Source organism: Lepidothrix coronata, unplaced genomic scaffold (assembly GCF_001604755.1).
Source record: "Lepidothrix coronata isolate B3197 unplaced genomic scaffold, Lepidothrix_coronata-1.0 Scaffold0, whole genome shotgun sequence".
NCBI classification, from domain to species: domain Eukaryota; kingdom Metazoa; phylum Chordata; class Aves; order Passeriformes; family Pipridae; genus Lepidothrix; species Lepidothrix coronata.
This window is the reverse complement of record NW_016690180.1, coordinates 16,712,754-16,730,046: the sequence shown is the minus strand read 5'-3', so window position 1 is coordinate 16,730,046 and position 17,293 is coordinate 16,712,754. Positions and strand designations below refer to the sequence as shown.

The window sequence follows — 17,293 nt, the reverse complement described above, 5'->3', positions numbered from 1 at the left end:
AAACCTACGTCCTGAGGACCTCACTGCCACTGTCCAAGCTTGCTCGGCCCCAGCAGATGAACCTCAGGATTAAAGGGTGGGCTCAGTTCAGCGCACGCTGTGTCTCACCTAAAAAATCCACTGCGCAGGCTCGAAGGGTCAATGACCTTTCCCAAATCTTCGCTCGCGAAGACTGGCCATTAATAATAATAATTAATTATCAGACCTACTAAATGGAGTGAGGGGAGCTAACAATGCTATTTCTGAGCTAAACTGATTCTAAATTCAGTAAAAAAGAATGACAGTAAAATAAAAGTAGAGGTGACATTAAGAACATTAGGGAGTTCATATTCAACTAGCAGAACTCTTGTTTCTTCTCAACCACCACTGCTGCTTTTTTAACTTTGCTGGAAGCCTATAATAATGAGTTTCCAGATGAATCTCCTGCTTACCATTTCTATTATTAAACAGTAGTAAAGATAATTTCCAAATAAATACAAAGTTTTACAACTGTATCTGTCTAAATCACTAGATCAGACAACTAGACACTCAGTAATGTTTCCTTATCAGAGGACTCTACATGATGTTCTGAAATGTATGAAGACAGGTCAATACATCACAATGTGCTTTCTTCTACACACACACATACTAAAGTAAAGTAGCCTAAAAGAGAGTGAAATAACTCTGGTTAAGTTATTCACCATCCAGCCAGGATGATGGACTACCATGGTCAGGTTCCTTCTACCACTGCTGTCCATGTATTTGACATTAATGAGAACTGCTGAATTAAAAAGCAAACTTCTAAAACTGAACTCAAAAGAACTTCCTCTGAGCCTGGGATCAGAACCCAGACTTTCACAACACGATGAGAGTTTACAAATGAAAAAGGTTATTAAGGCTTTTTGGTTAATATATAGATAGGCAGTATGAAAACCTTTTTCAGCAGCCACTTAAGACATCCAGAGCTTCTGCAGTCTATTAACTGTGTCCAAGGAACATATATCAGCTAAGTATTATTACTCTGTGCCCCTCCACCTACCCCCATCCCTCCATTCTCTACATTTTGGTAAACAGTAAATATTAAAGGAATACCACTTTCAACCAGCTGGGAGCTACCAGCAGAAAGAGAAGAAAACTGTCCCTTTCTCTAACTTTTTTGATTTCTGATTGTCAACAGTTCTCACTATAATTCACAAAAAGATATTCATACAATCTTACCCTGTATTAATTTAGAAATAGTCTTTACAGAAGCAGATTGAACATCCTTTTCATTTTTGTTTCTTCAGGTAACAGAAATGTGACCAGTTGAAAGCATAACCTCCCTTTACATGCATTCTACACATATAAGTGAAGTTTATTCCATTTTAAAGAATGCTGTTACATTTTAGGAAAGGATTATATATTTTAAATATACAAAAAAAAGGAACTCTAGGATTGTAACAGTTTAAAGTAATTTACAACAGTACTCTCAGAGGTAAAATGAAGAGTTGCTCTCTTCGAGCATTTTTTAAAACCTTGGCATTTAAATCAATTTTATTTATGTTTAGCTTTTTGGTATTCTACCATTTAATTCTCTTTTAAGGCAGATTTTTGAAACTTTGAGTTGCTAAAGAAAAATAGCAACTTCTCATCCACTGATCATCATAGAGGAATCCTCTTTCTTCCACACGATTACATAAAAATATATATGTAATTCCACACAGAGCACATGAACTACAACAAAACCCATCAGAAATTTAAAGTTAACAATTTCCTAAACCTCTTACTATTTCATTCAGCTTCCTATCAGCCTACCATTTTTATGTATCATGTTTTATAATTTAGTATCTGTGGTGACTACTGCTGAGCAGAGTAGCAGTCATCATCTGTAAAAAGGGAAACTGCTTAGGCCAGATTCTGAAATTAAGAGCTCTGGGAACACACAAAGAAGTCAGTCTTCACAACTGAAGAGCAATAAAGAAGGTGTCTTGTTCCTTTTTCTATGACCATATTTTAGAATTGGTTAAACATTTTACTGATATCAATATGCTAAGACTAGAGTTTAGATACTTCTTTTAAGCAATATTTCAAAGATATTTTTGATAGTTACTAAGTATTTTGATTTTTTTTTCTATTTCAATTGATGTCTTCTGGTAATAGACCTACTTACTAGCAAATGAACAATTAATTTGCAATGAAATAGCTGTCTTTGGTTATGGATCACAGGAAAAAAAATTCATGGGAAAACACTCCTGTCCTGCCAACACATAAAGTCAACAAATTTAATCTAACAGAGAGAATACAGTTTAAAATAAAGGTAACAGTAGAAGAAAACTTGTCATTACTAGACTAAAGTTCATAAAAGCCTATTTGATTAAGGAGCTCATTAAAATGTCTTCCTTCACATATGAAAATAGTTTTGTGTCTAGCATATTCAGTAATTAATTCCACTAGGACAGATTTCCACTTAAGTCTCACCTTACCTCAACATTTACATCAACATGAGCGAAAACCAAAGATTTATTTGTTACGTCTAGTTTTATGTGAAATAGAATGTGAGAATGCTTGTTCTCTTTAACACAAGAAAAACTCAAACAGAATTGCATCTTGAAGCATTTTTAAGTTCCAGAAAGAAATGCAATCCTAAGTGTCATACCATTAAGACGGCATAGTTGCTGAGGGAGTAGCACTGAATGGTAGTAATATTTTCGTCAGACAGAAGGATGTGACAACCATCAGATTTCCATCCCCCTTGTCCGTTCAGTAGATCGAAGTCCCACTGAGCTGCAACAGCATCTGCTCCATGCGCAATGCGCCGCAGTGTCACATTTATAGGGACATGGTGACTGGCCAGGTTTAAACCATCTGTTGCAAAGGAAACGTATGTGCACATAAATTTCTCAACATGTAAGGCGTTAGATGCTAAAACCTTTTATTAGATACACACTAGTCAAAACAAGGGAGTCAAAAATGTTTCTTAAAGAATATAAAAAAGTAATAATAAAAACAAACCTATCTTGGTGAGAATAACTGGAGTTACAACTGTGCGACGTTTCCCATCATCAGCCAGATTTGTTGAATTTCCTGTTGCTGGAAAAAGCTTTCCATTGCGAAATGCAATAAGTTGAAGCTTGTAGACAGATTCATCTGCTGGTCTGATTTCTCTTTTTTGTTTTTGGGTGAAAAGGGAAGCTGGCAACTGGATAGAAGCCTCTACAATTGTGTTCTAGAAATAAACAGATTTTTAAAGTTCTAAAGAGAAAGTGAAACTCTTTATAAAGACTAAATTAGCAACTCCTCTAACTGAACTGTGTCAGAGATGAATGCATTTAGCAGACTGTGTATTGTGACAAACCTATTACACAGTGTTTCCAAGTAATCTAGGATAAAATAGCTTAATCAAGTTATTAAAGTCTTAAAAAATTTAAAAAGAAAAAAAAAGTTAAGATTCTGCAGTTGCCTTACTTTTTAGAGAGAGTAAAGTTGAAGTTGGTTTCAGTAAAGTATTACAAGATTTGACTATTGGCAACTAGAAGCAGCAACCAAGGCAAGCATACAGACAGAAATGATGCATCTGGGCACTAGTACTATTCAAAACAGAATATACAGGAATGCTGTATACAAACAGCATTTAACTTGTATATAAATTATACTTGGGTAGAGAAGAATGCACATAATTTCATACAATTACATAAGTATAATTTCTAATATACACCCTGCAGTGACATTAAAGCAAATTAAGTGATAAAAGCAAGCTGCTAAGTTGGTGAATGTAACTGAAAAAATACTTTTATGGAATATGAGGAAGTTTTTCCATTTTATACACACCCACATATAGAGATATATATACGTGTGTGTGTGTGTATACACTATATGCACAGACAAACACAAAATTAACCTTTCAGGTCTGTTTTCTGTTTCATGCTTATTACAGTATCACTCTGAGCAGAGTATTTCAGATATTTAAGGAGACTGGTAATATCTGTTTAATATGTAATGAAGGTGAAAATACAGGAAAATAAAGACATATTATTATGAACTAGGGAGTGTTTCAGTTTCCATCCTTATGAAAAGGTCTGAAAGGATCCTTCAACTTAAGAACTTTGAATATCTTTCAATAGAAACCCACACCTATTTATTAAAAGCTGTGTCCATTAAAAAACCTACTTTATAATCAAACTCTAATATCCCTTGTCCCTTTAATTCCTGTCACAGTCATTCTGGATTACATAAAAATGCTAATTTAACATTAAAATTAATAATTATAAACTTGCTTTCCAAATATTTATACATAAGGTATTATTACAAAGTCTGTAGGGAAAGAAAGAGTATCTGACCTTTAATGCCAGACTTGAGAGTGTATTTGAAACGTTGCACTTAAAGCTTAATTGTTTATCTAGATTTCCATCGGGATCTCTTCTCCCATAATCACTGAGTCCTGTACGGTCTGATGCAGCCACTTTCTGAAATACGGTGCACGTCATCCCAGTGAAGCCAGCAGCCTTTATTACATAGGCCTCAAGAGCAATATTTGGAGAATACTGTGACGACAAAAATCAAACATAAAATAATTTCACACACCACAGAAAGGATAATAAATAAAGGAATTCTCTGCCTTCACAAAAAAACCTGTCATGAAGACCTTTCCTGCTTATCTGGCAAGGATAAATCTGTTCAGAGTATTGCTCTTCTCCCTACAGGAATAGCAGACATTTCAGAAAACACCCACATTAAGAAAAATAAAAAACTATTTAAACTCAAGAGCAAGAAAACTGTCTTCTAAATAAATAAATTCATACTTACAGTAGAATAGACTTGAGCTCCGTTTGCAAGCCGATACATAGCAATTTTCTGTAAACACTGTACAATTCTGGTACAAGCTTTGGATTCCCTTTGTGCCATCCACAGAACACGTTCGTCAGCTAACATAATGTTACTTGCTATGTCCACCATCACATCACCAAGCTAACACAGAAGAGAAATAAGACTCTTTTATAGCTTTGAAAGTGTTCATCTAGTAGGATCACTATCAGAAAATACAAAGCGACTTGACAGCACAAAAAGCAAAAGGAAACTGGTTGTTCCTGTTTCAGTCACCTCTTGTCATCTTGAGATACTGAAATACTTTGACTCAGACATTTACCTCCAGCAAAGAAAAATGTTATGCCAATGTAATTTGTTTATATTTTACTTAGAAAAAAATCCATGATAAATACAGATATTTCATTAAAAGCAAAGAGAGGAATACTCCATGTTCGACTGTACTAATTGTTTAAAGGTCTATTTACAATCAACTTTAAAACCTAAAATAAACTTCAAATTAACAATAACACAGTTTGCATGTATGATTGAAGAGAGTAAGAGTAATACAGGCAAAAATTAGCACGGAATGCTCCTGTTTCACTTCCTTTCAGCAGGTCTAACTTTTTTTGATTGCTTTCTTGCTTGTCTTTTATTTTGCATGACCTGTTTTAGGTCACAGGTATACACGAGACAGACAGTAAATACCTCTAAGTAGCAGTACTGCTTTCAAACCATGAATTACATACTTTTATGTTCACAGCCCTCGCCCTGCCTTCTGTATGACAAACAAATACAAACTATAAAGGGACCTCATTTATTGACGCCACAACTCTGCCAAAATTAACGAGCACCTACATTGACAACATTGACCTAAACTGGATTTTCAAAACATTTGAGGAGCAGTGATAAGTACTGGACCACAAAGCAAAGGTGGTCCAAATTTTCTAGTTAAATTGATTGAAACGCAATTTATAGTTGCTAAATTTAGGGACTGGAATTTTCTGCTTGAAGAGAGACAGGGTAAGGTGAGGAAGACATATCCTTTACCATCCAGGCTTCCCAATTTCTTTTCAGAGTATTACTAAAAAGGAGAGAACACAGTAGTTTGGGATATTTTGGTTTTTTTAAACTTTAAAAATAAAGGCCAGAATTGGAATATAAAAGTATTTACTGCTTTTAGAACTGTCTCTCTGAGGGACAGAAATTATAATTACAACTAACACAGAGTCTCAAGAAAAATTTGCAGGCTGTTTTCATTATATTCTCAAGAACAAATCAAAGTTAAATTAATTGAAGGTCTTTATTTTAACTTATTACTACTTGAAAAGAGGTAGCAAGTTTTACACATCAACAAATGGTGATTTTTCCAATAAATTATCAGTATAAGGATCCTGAACTTGAAGAAATGAAGTTGTTTCATACTTTTAAAGTATATTACACACTATTCTTTCTCCTGTTTATCAAGGTATGCACAATTTTTTCCAACTCTATTCTAACAAGACACTTTGATAAGAACTTTCTGAACATTTGTCTTGTTTCTTCTGATATTAAAGAGCTAATAAATGAACCTTTCTATAGTTCACAGTACTAATCTTCCAGATTTCACAAACTAAGGAACTAACAATAAGATGGTGTAAGTAAATAGATATGAATAACAGTGTCAAGAACAAGTTTGTGGAGTAATACCCTCATAAGAAATTAGTCTCATTAATAGCTACTACAATTATTACATGAAGCTGCACTCGTGTTCCTTGAATATACCAGCAAATCAAAGGCTGGCTTCAAATCCAACCAATTGAGATAAAAAGAAACAGTAAGACCAAAACTACCTATGAATTTAACCTATTTTTTCATATTATCCATTACCTTCAGATATGGCTGAGTAATGCCAGATTATGTCACTCTACAGACAATAAATCACAGCTGAGAAACAAATATCATTTTAATGTAGTAAACCATGCAGTAATCTAAAACATGTTTCTATTTTAGACTAGGTAAAAAAAGCAGTCATTTAATGAACTGTGTGTGTAATTCCAAAATATGCAAAAAAAATCCAAGCTCTGATTGTAAAAAAGGAGATTTAGCTTGAAAATTCTCCAAGGAGTTCTGCAAAGGATGTAGAAATAGCATTTATGGTTTGCTGAGAGGTGGATGGGTAAAATTTGCCTTTTATTTTTTTGAACAAGTTTAATATTGAGGCATTGTAGTTTCCAACTTCCCAACATGCACTGTACAGTGAGATCAATAAAACCTCTGTTCAGCAGTGAAACAGAGAGTTCCTACCCATTGGTGGGATTATTCCACTACTTATATTTTTCTCCCCAGCAATGAGCATTCTCTAAGATTTTATTTTAATGTCTTATTTTATATCCTGCAAGATAGAAGAATACTGAAAACCTTAGAGATAAAGCTCAATATTGAATAAAGACAGCCTACCATGGTGGAGGGGGAGAATATAAGTCTTGTTTTATTCATTATTGAGAGGATCTCTGAGGTTTTCATTATTTGTATTTTTAAATAAGAGGATACCAATGAAAACCTGTGTGACCCACTCCATATTAAATAAAAACAGACTTACTGTACCTATCTCCCTGCTCCAGTGCTGACCAGAGGTGTTACTCACATTACAGGTCCAGTGAATGCTGGATCATCTCAGCGCGAATGCAAAGTCTGTGACCATGGGTCAGCAACTTCAGGGACCTACTAAACAAACAAAAACATGCAATAGAATCTGATAATCCACTAACTCAGTGCCTGCATCTAGTGTTGGGAAGGTTTCACTGCTCAGAACACTTAAGGACAGACACTATGATTATCTTTAAAGTGATGGCAAATTATCCAGTTACCTCTTTATATTTTTCAGCAAATCTTCCAAATTTCTCTATCATTTCAGCCACAAAAATAACATCCATCTTATCAGAAAAATTTGCTGCTTCAACAGTGTAAGCCAAGAGCTGTCTTGCCGTTGCCACTGCATTAGTAAGGTTGAGAGGCATCTACATAGAGAACAAAACATGAACATTTTGAAGTGAAAAGTACAAGGTAGAGACAACATTTCATCAATTAATAAATAAGCATTCTCTCAAAGAGGAGAGAAATTTCCACAGGAATGACAGTGTTTTAAGGGACTACCATTCTAAGATTTTAAGCAAAACATTTCCTACAAGACAGAGAACCTGCAGATTTGTACCTGCAACCAGAAACTGGGTTTTGTGCTGTTGTCCTAGAAAGGAGAGAGGTACTGCACCAAAAAAAAGAGCAAAAAACCCCAAAACAGTACTGTCAAATGCTTATTTTAATTTTCACCAAAGCCTAGGCATGACAACAGAAAGCTCCTAAAATACAGCATTTTATAGCAAGAGAAGCTAAAACAAATTCAAACACACCACTGCTGTAGCATTCACTCTCAATTCTGTAATTATAGAAACGTTTGGAAAGGAATACAAACATAAAAACCAAGACAGATCTCCTGTGACAAAGCTCATGATTTCATTCCTGAAGCAAGCCACATGTTGGAAAATTCTTCACTAAATAATACACAACATCAACATGCCTGAGCTAGCAGGGACTGAAAATGGGAAATTTTATATAGCACAGTGGAAAGCTGTGCAAATGTTATCAGCTCATGTTCAGATGCTGTTTATCCATGATAATCCAAACTAGAGAGGTTCTGTCTCTCTGGTTTGTGGTGTACAGATAGCTAGTCTGTCCTACTAAATTTGCAATGTGCTACATAAGCACAACTCTGTCTTTGTCCCTGCTGTCTTAGCACTTGCAAATAGATTTGAATGCAACTAACAGAAGATAATTTTTGCCAATATGTCAGAAGTCATGTATTTAAAGTGCAAATAAAGTTCAAAGTCATAACACACGCTGAACAAAGTCAACTTTCAAATTCAGATACTCTGTATAATTTCTTTGAATTTTTTCTTTAATCATCAATTACTTTTCAGCTAAAACTCTACCTGTTCAATACACACAAACAAGAACAGTGAAATATACATGTTCCTATACAAATGTTACAAGGGCATCATTCTATTTTAAACTTAGACCCTTATTCAATTTAAAATGCTTGGCAAAATTCTAATGTTCAAAACAGCTCAGCTACCTTTTTGTTCAAAGGCTCTAAAGATGCTTATGATTACATTTAATATTAATCTCAGACAATAAATTTCTGCATAGAATACTGCTAAAAATTCCAGACCTACTACATGTAAAAAGAAGGTGGCTCTAAGGAGTAAAAACAACTCTACACCAAAACATGCAACTTCTTCCCTTAAAAAAAAAAAATCTGAAACCTCTACTTCAGTGTACCATACCTGTGTACATGTATTTTTAAGCAGATAAGAGGAAGTTATCTACTTCACACATGAAAATTACACTTCTGCTTTTTTGAAGATACCAATCTAACCCTCACATTTTAAACCTCCTACCACAAAACTGGCAGTATTAGTCCACAACCGGACAAATGTTGGCTAACCAAAAACAGTTATAACAGGCTTAAGTAATCTAGGCTCTTAAGCAGCTGGACTACAGCACGTAGGCAGGAGTAGCATTGAGCTGTCACAGGTCTTGCAGGAAAATTTAAATTCCTAGGTGAGAAAAAAAGCAAATCATCAGCATCAAAGTGCTAAATAAGCAAACACTCAACCTTGCTGTGTGTCCCACAAAAGGACAAACTGATTCCCAACATTATCTTTCACCTGCTAACCAGCCATTAAGAAACATCACCCTTAAACATGTTTCTTGTGACCAAGTCATGGCATGCACCTCCAAAGCTAGGAATATAAAGCAGTAAAATAAAAATAATTATGTCAACCCTTAAGTTTATCTTGGGCCAAAAGAGGCATTTCCTTTCTTTCCCTCCCTCCCTTGCCACCTTTCTTACACCAGTGCTCATGGGTTCCCAGGGAACTAGAGCTATAAAAAACTATGTATGCAATAGTAAGCAACTGAACACAGAGGAAACAAGTCAACAACAACCCACATACACAAAATGCAGTTCAATGCTTTTGCCTCCAACTGGATTTAGCCCCAGCAAGCAGACATCAAGACTTCACTATATGTACAAATCTAAGACATCCAAAAGGGATGTTTAAATCCCAATTGTGTCAGTTAGGGGCTGTGGTGCTTCTGATATGCAGTGTGAAGTTTACTCTAAAAGAATGTCACCTCACAAACTAAAACACTCCAAACTCACCCAACACAGAGAAATTCTACCCTGGGGTCAGGCAACCACCACAGTCCCATGTTAAACATGGATGGTGCTACCAACATCATCAACTCAAGTGACCAAGCTGTATTATTAAAAACAAACAAAAAAACCAACCACCATATAAACTCCAAAACACCACACTGAAGACAATGTCATCTCCATAGTTTCACCAGTTGCAGTGATACTAGGGATCTGACAGCATGCACTGGACTGGAAAACAAGCTTAGACCAGAGGTTCAAAGCTTTATGGACTAATTTACAACACAGCACCTACACATACAAGGTTGGGTACATCACTGCAGAACAGTGCTTTAACTAGAAAGTGTGCATTAACTAGATAAGCCTCAAATAGAGCCTGGAGCTGAAAAATTTTGTTTCATAGCTACATTTAAATTCTACAACACTCTCATATCCTGGTAAGTGCTAAAAGATTAAAGAAGCCTATTTAATACTCACTTTTTTCACTAGTCAACTCTCATTGGTCACAGAGGTTTACAGCAACAAAAGCAGAGCAGAATTTGACTACTCTATTAGTAGAATGAAAAGAGCTGTTCTCCATTACAGCTTGAGCCCACCTTGCTTCTTTATAGCACGTGGACAGGACAGAGCATCAGGTTGACAAAAATAATCACAACAAGCACACTCTCTTATGCTTTATATGAGTACAAAGAATAAAATTTCCCTTGCACTTTCAATCTGGGGGCACTCAAGAGAGACACCAAACCAAGCTCTTAACCTAAACCTATAAGTTCCATCACAGTACTCAGAGGCATGTGTTCATTGTAACTGATCTAGACCACCATTATTACCAGCTTAAAAAAGATGAAGAGTTCTTTGAGGTCTTATCTTCATTAATCTGATTTTCATAATTTGATTTTAAAGAAATGCACAAATTACCTGATTGAACATATAAAGAACTCGAGTCACATCATTTGCATACTGGCACCTGGAGTAGTCCTCCTCTGCCCAGTACCCTCCCCTGTCGCATCTGCGCCAGGCTCTTCTCTCATCTTGTGAGTTGCCAGGATATATCCCACTGCCAGCAGAATAACGTGTACACAGCAGGTATGCTGTGATGCCTGCCAATGTTCTGGGCCACCTGGGGAGTCAAAAGGAAAAAAATCCCCACATTTAGACAAATTTACATGACAAGTAAATAAAAGGATTAAACACTACAACATGAAATAAAGAGACACTCAAAACTAAGCATCTCTAAACTATTGAAAAGGCCACCTTGGCTCATCTTCACTATTTTCAAGCTGTTCATATTTGTTCCATTAACAAAATGAGTTCTAATGCTAACATGCTTTTTCAAAATTCTTTCATGAGGTTTCAGGCGGAGAGAAGAAGGTGCTTCTAAAAGAATTAAAAATAGTCTATTTTTTTTATAAAACCCCTTCCCTACTTCATGAAAAAATCCCTGTTAACACTATAAAAACAAGCTGAATACTAGTTTTCTACTTGTCCTGTTTATATGCATTAATGTAACTTTCAAACAACTGCATTCATATCAGTACCAAACTGCAGATATGAACAGAAGACTACATTTACAGTACTTAAGAAATAGTAGCAGTAGTACAACCACTTTGACTGCTCCTGCAAACAAACAAAATACCAAACAGAATTTAATGGGAAAAAAATTTGTTAAAAATGTTAAGAAAGTAGAAAATAATTCCTTTCACTCAAGGTATATGAAACTAAGCACGTCTTAAGAAAACTTCTAACATTCTCTCCACTTTCTCCTCTAATTTTACTGTGAATTTTTATCTGTATAAACATATACATAGATAAAAAAGAAATAAAGAATAAATACAAAAATTAGATTGCAATACAGCTTTAGTGCACTGATCACTCATGAGAGCAGAATTGATTCAAGGAAAACTAAGAATAGAAAGAAATCATGCCTGAATTAAGTTGCAATGCTGAGAGGAGAGAAGGACAGGGGCAAAGAATGCCCTGATTCTGACACTCTCTCCTGTTCATATATGCATAAGCAGTATTTTATCAATCACTAATACTTAAACACTAATACTTAAATTTCTTAAATTTTAAAAGTAAAAAGGATACATACCTAAATTGCAGAATGCTAAGTATCTCAAATCCAACAACCCAACATATAAGATTTAACTAAAACTGAGAGCAACAGAACTTCATTTGATCATCCCCAGTTTTCTGTACCATAAATAAGTCAAGATCCTTGAACAGCCCTACGAGCTAACACAGTTTTTCTCAGTTTTAAGTATTTCAAAGGGCCTTGTCCAAAGCAGCTGAATCCAAAAACTGAACTGGGTAAACAAAAAGTTCCGGTGCATTACATTGTGATTCAAAGTTTGCTTTTATATCTGGACTGCCATATATTCACTGCTATGGGCCAAATTAAGAAATGCTGAGAATATATCTATCTTGGAAAAAAAATAATCCTGTGTTTGCAGGAGGATGAAGTAAACACCTTGAAGGGTGTTCCATTTCCAGGAAATTAAAAATTTAAATACTATTGCCAAAACAGACAAACTGAAAAAGTCAGGACCATTTTCACTCCTTATTCATCAGTTAAGTAACTCCTCTTACTGAAGATGCTAGGATTAATCACAGTTCTTTCTCAGAGAAGAGAATTACCTCCAGGGATGGACAAAGGCAAAAGGCTACACTTCTCAATTATATTAAATAATAGAAGAGATTAACCTTTTGAGGTATACTGAAACTCTTTATCTCAAAGTTCTATTTATTAATCAGTTCCAACAGAACAATTTTAGCATGTTCAGTAATGGTAGAAAGACTCTTACTGTAGGCCATTTTGACCACTACTTAGGTTTGGGCAACAAGCAACAAAAAGATGGCTGCTGATGGCATCCCTATATTGCACAGGTCACTGCAACAACTATAAAAGAATTTAAAGTCAGTAAGAAATCTAATGCAAAAAACTAGATGATAAATACAAACTAAACTAGAAAATAGGGACAAATTTAACTAAATTTTATCACAGCTTTGGCATTACATGTAACTTCTCTATATTGTAGTAACATAATTTTGTTAAGACACAGAGACTTGTTACTACAACCATCACCAGAGTATTTGAATACTAGAAGAGACAGCAGATTATTTGGGTATCATAGCAGAGCTTCACCCAGCCTAGCAAATATGCATTCCCTTACATTCAGAGCCTCAGCAGCCACTTCAAGTAGTTAACAGAAGTGTCACCATCAACCACTATCAGAAAGGAAAACTTTATACTAGACTTGGTGGCAATGGAGGTAGTTAAAAGAAAAAAGAAAAATTTAAGAATAGTTAGCACAGATTTTTAAATGCCTGGAATTATCAGAGGTATTTTAGAGAATGGAAATTAATTAAAAGAACAGGTATGGATTCTGCAATGGTAACATAAGTTTTTTACCATCTTTTTGCCCATAAAGAAGAAAAGGCAGCAGAAAGGACAAAAATCTTCTTTACTAAAAATAACAACAGCCTTGTTGTGAATTGCCACAATCCCAGCAGTAACTTTAGTGCAACATTATATGCACTCTAGCAAGTTAATATAAACTTCACACTGTATCATGTCTGGCCAACTCTGATCATGGAGAGAGCAAGTTATGGATGTGCTGGGGGGTGGGAAGGAGGGATAGGGGGATACAACACATGTAAACTTATCTAAATCGCTGAAATTCAGTAGGGACTGATTCAACACAGAAATAAATTCTGTTTCAACACGGACTGGAAAAACAAGTACAGAGATGAAATACTTCTATGTTCCCAATTCTTATGTTTCCATAATAAGCCTTCAATGAATGAAGCCAAAGAGAACACAGGTGGACGAGGACAAGTAATAAATCAGCTGGCACAGCTGTTAGAAGACATGCAGGCCCACAAATACCTTGCATAATACACCCAAATCTCCACTTCCAGAATGCAGAGTCAGGTCTCCAGAAACACGCTACTGGAGTGCCAAAACATAAATTCCAAAACCATTTATCAATGCTGAAATTTTTATATTAAGTTTCCACATCAAAGATGTCACTTTGAAAGCGGTATTTTTCTCTGTCTTTACAGATAGTTTTCTAAAAGTTGTATTTTTCCAAAGCATTTTCAGTTAAAGTGTGGTCAGCTTAGTTTTGACTGAATGTATTGCCTTACAGACTGAGTGCCACATGGCCTTAGGATAATTTAAATTCTGTGGTCCTGACAGATGTTTATGACAGAACCGCCAAGACAAATATTTTCACAGAAAAATGGCACATGCTGTTCCTTTTCTCACTATTCACATCTAGTGGTACAGAATTAGAAAAAGAGGAAACAGTTTCTCTCTGGTTTCTCAGATTAGGACTCAAATGAAAAAACAAGTTTTTCAGGAGAGCTTTAATTACTATGTTCTTAAACAAGTATGATTTCTAAGCTATATATATTTATCTTCTGGAATTTCTGTAGCCATCAAACAAAAAAGTGAGAGTTTGAGTGTTTAACACTACTTCAAAGGCTATTAGATTTTTATAAGATTATTTATTTGCCTTTTCTCCCTGTTTTTATCTCCACCTTCCTATTTTTGTTACCCCTCTCTTTCTCTTTTGTTACTGCTCTTTTATTCCTGCTGAGTTTCCTTTGTGTTCATCTCCCTACATGGCATTTTATTATCTTTTGCCACGACCTACTCAAAAGAATACAAGCAACGCCAGACAGTCTTATAGTGTGTGCTACTTTTAGAACAAATTTCACAGAATCACAGAATATGCTGAGTTGGAAGAGACCCACAAGGATCATCGCGCCCAACTCCTGGCCCTGCACAGGACCATCCCCAAGAGTCACACCATGTGCCTGAGAGTATCATCCAAACGCTTCATGAACTCTGTCAGGCTTGGTGCTGTGACCACTGCCCTGGGGAGCCTGTTCCAGTGTCAAAATACCCTCTGGGCAAAGAACCTTTTCTAATATCCAACCTAAATCTCCCCTGACATAACTTCAGGACATTTCCTTGGGTCATGTCACTGGTCATCACAGAGAAGAGATCAGTGCCTGTCCCTCCTCTTCCCCTCACAAGGAAGTTGTAACTGCACTGAGGTCTCCCCTCAGTCTCCTCTTCTCCAGCTGAACAGACCAAGTGACCTCAGCCACTCCTCATACGGCTTGCTCTCAAGGTCCTTCACCATCTTCGTTGCCCTCCTTTGGACACTTTTTAAGACCTTAGTATCTTTCTTATATTGTAGCACCCAAAACTGCACATAATATTCAAGGTGAGGCCACACCAGTGCAGAGCACAGGGGGACAATCCCTTCCCTTGAACAGCTGGTGATGCTTTGCCTGATGCTCCCAGGACAGGGTTGGCCTTCCTGGCTGCCAGGGCACTGCTGACTCATATTCAACCTGCCATCGATCAGGACGCCCAGGTCCCTTTCCATGGCACTGCTTTCCAGCCTCTCATTCCCCAGTCTGTACACACATCTGGGGTTGCCCCATCCCAGGTGCAGAATCCAGCAGTTTCCCTTGTTGAACTTCATATGGTTGGTGATTGCTCAATCCTCTCTCTAATTTACCAAGGTCTCTCTGCAGGGCCTCCCTGCCTTCAAGGGAGTCAACAGCTTCTCCCAGTTTTGTGTCATGTGCAAACTTGCTTAGTATCCCTTCCAGTCCTCCTTCCAAGTCATTTATAAGTAAGATGTTCAAGAGAGCACGGCCTAAGAAGAGCCATGCAGAACCCCATTAGAATTTAGATATCTACAGATACATTTTACTGTTCAAACTAATGTATTATTTGTATAATGAATTAGAAAGCTTTCTAATAAACCAGACATAGAAGGTGGGCAATTTAAAACTCACAGCTTTCTGCCATAATCTCACATACACAAAACCAATCCAAATGCACAGTGTCATGAAAAGAAATGCTTTGTGAGGAAAAGTGTCCCTTATCCTCTACCCTCTCTCATTCACAATACACCTTCTATGGGTATGAGTTGCTTTGCAACCCAGGATAGGGGAACTGATTCCAGCTTCAACTACATTCTCCTTATTCCCTATTTTTGCTAAATGAATGTTAAGCTGTACTATTCTCAGTCATGAACTGTTTCCTCCCAATACCTGTATGAGATGAGCTGAGGAGGCATTCTCTTTCAAAGGAGTTGGAGAGTACATCCCTCCAGCAGGGCTCAAAAGGTGAATAATGACATGAAATTCTCACCATCCAAACAAACGCTATGTAAGTCTGTATTCTTAATTTCTTGTGAGTCTAATCTTCAATATCTTTCACAGTTTACCTACCTGCTAGCAGAAGTGCAAATGTGGACTGTATTAACACTCTTATTTCACTACTCTTTATAATTAGGTGCTCAAAATTTATCACATATACATAAGAGTAGACAGCTGTGGGGGAAAAGATGGCTCATTTATGTTTAAGTACTGTAATTTCATTTCAGGGGGAAAAAAAAAAAGCCAGTCCATGAGATTATAAAAGAATTCTTTCCTTCATATATATTAATTCTGTTTTGAAAGCATTCATTTCTTAAAATGAACAATAACTTTCAGTTACAATGAGCTTTTATATCATAATTTAATTAGCTTACATAGGCCAGTATTTTTTAATTATTACATCCTAGTAATTCTCTAAATTTAGCATGATAATTACAATTTTAAAATATATTATGCCCAGGGAGTAACAGCTCTCAAAAAGTTAATTCTTATATTTAAGAAAGAATTCTATCAACTACCATCATAAAATTATGTTAAACACAACAGTTAAAGGATTTGCTGAAGTGGAAGCACTTTAACATACAAACTGTATTTTCAATTTAATCATTGATTGTAACACATTCAGGGATATTAGCTGAGTAAGACTTAAAAGAATATTTAAATTAAAGCAAATAGATTCTATGATGAAGTTTTTGCCTAACCTTTATAAACTACGCTAAACTATTACTGAGCCAAAGACACTGAAGACAAACGTTTTTTGCTACTTTGGTATCCCATCTCTGCAGGGATAAAAGTCTAGATGCCAGTTTTGAAACACCTTCCAAGCTAAAATGACTAACCAGTTCCAACTAAAAAACTATAAAATCAAATTCACCTAGGATCATTTACAGCCATCTGCTCTGAAGCATTTCTCACTAGTCAAAGCCTTATTTCCATATGCTCTCAAAGGTGAAAAATTACTCTTTCTTATTACTCTACCTAAGTTATGAGTGGAAGTCTGTTATAGTAAACCCAGATATCATGAACTTTTTGATAAGCTGAACATTTCCCGAAATCTTATTTCTTTCTACTGAATTCCAGAGGGGGTAAATCCTATTCCACTGAACAGTCACTGAACAGCACAGGTTAATTTAATGGAAAACACTTTGA

The 17,293-nt window shown here is 35.9% G+C and overlaps 1 protein-coding gene across 2 annotated transcripts in view; it reads right to left on the bottom strand.

Moving 5' to 3' along the window:
• Window positions 1-17,293, bottom strand: part of ADGRA3 (adhesion G protein-coupled receptor A3) — a 56,182-nt gene that overhangs the window by 9,737 nt on the left and 29,152 nt on the right. For both annotated transcript variants that reach the window (XM_017805616.1, XM_017805625.1), the window contains exons 9-14: window positions 10,874-11,075; window positions 7,608-7,757; window positions 4,762-4,923; window positions 4,296-4,499; window positions 2,971-3,184; window positions 2,615-2,823 (exon numbers count right to left, since the gene is read on the bottom strand). In XM_017805616.1, the coding sequence (XP_017661105.1) occupies window positions 2,615-2,823; window positions 2,971-3,184; window positions 4,296-4,499; window positions 4,762-4,923; window positions 7,608-7,757; window positions 10,874-11,075 (1,141 nt within the window). The remainder of the gene's footprint in view (window positions 1-2,614; window positions 2,824-2,970; window positions 3,185-4,295; window positions 4,500-4,761; window positions 4,924-7,607; window positions 7,758-10,873; window positions 11,076-17,293) is intronic.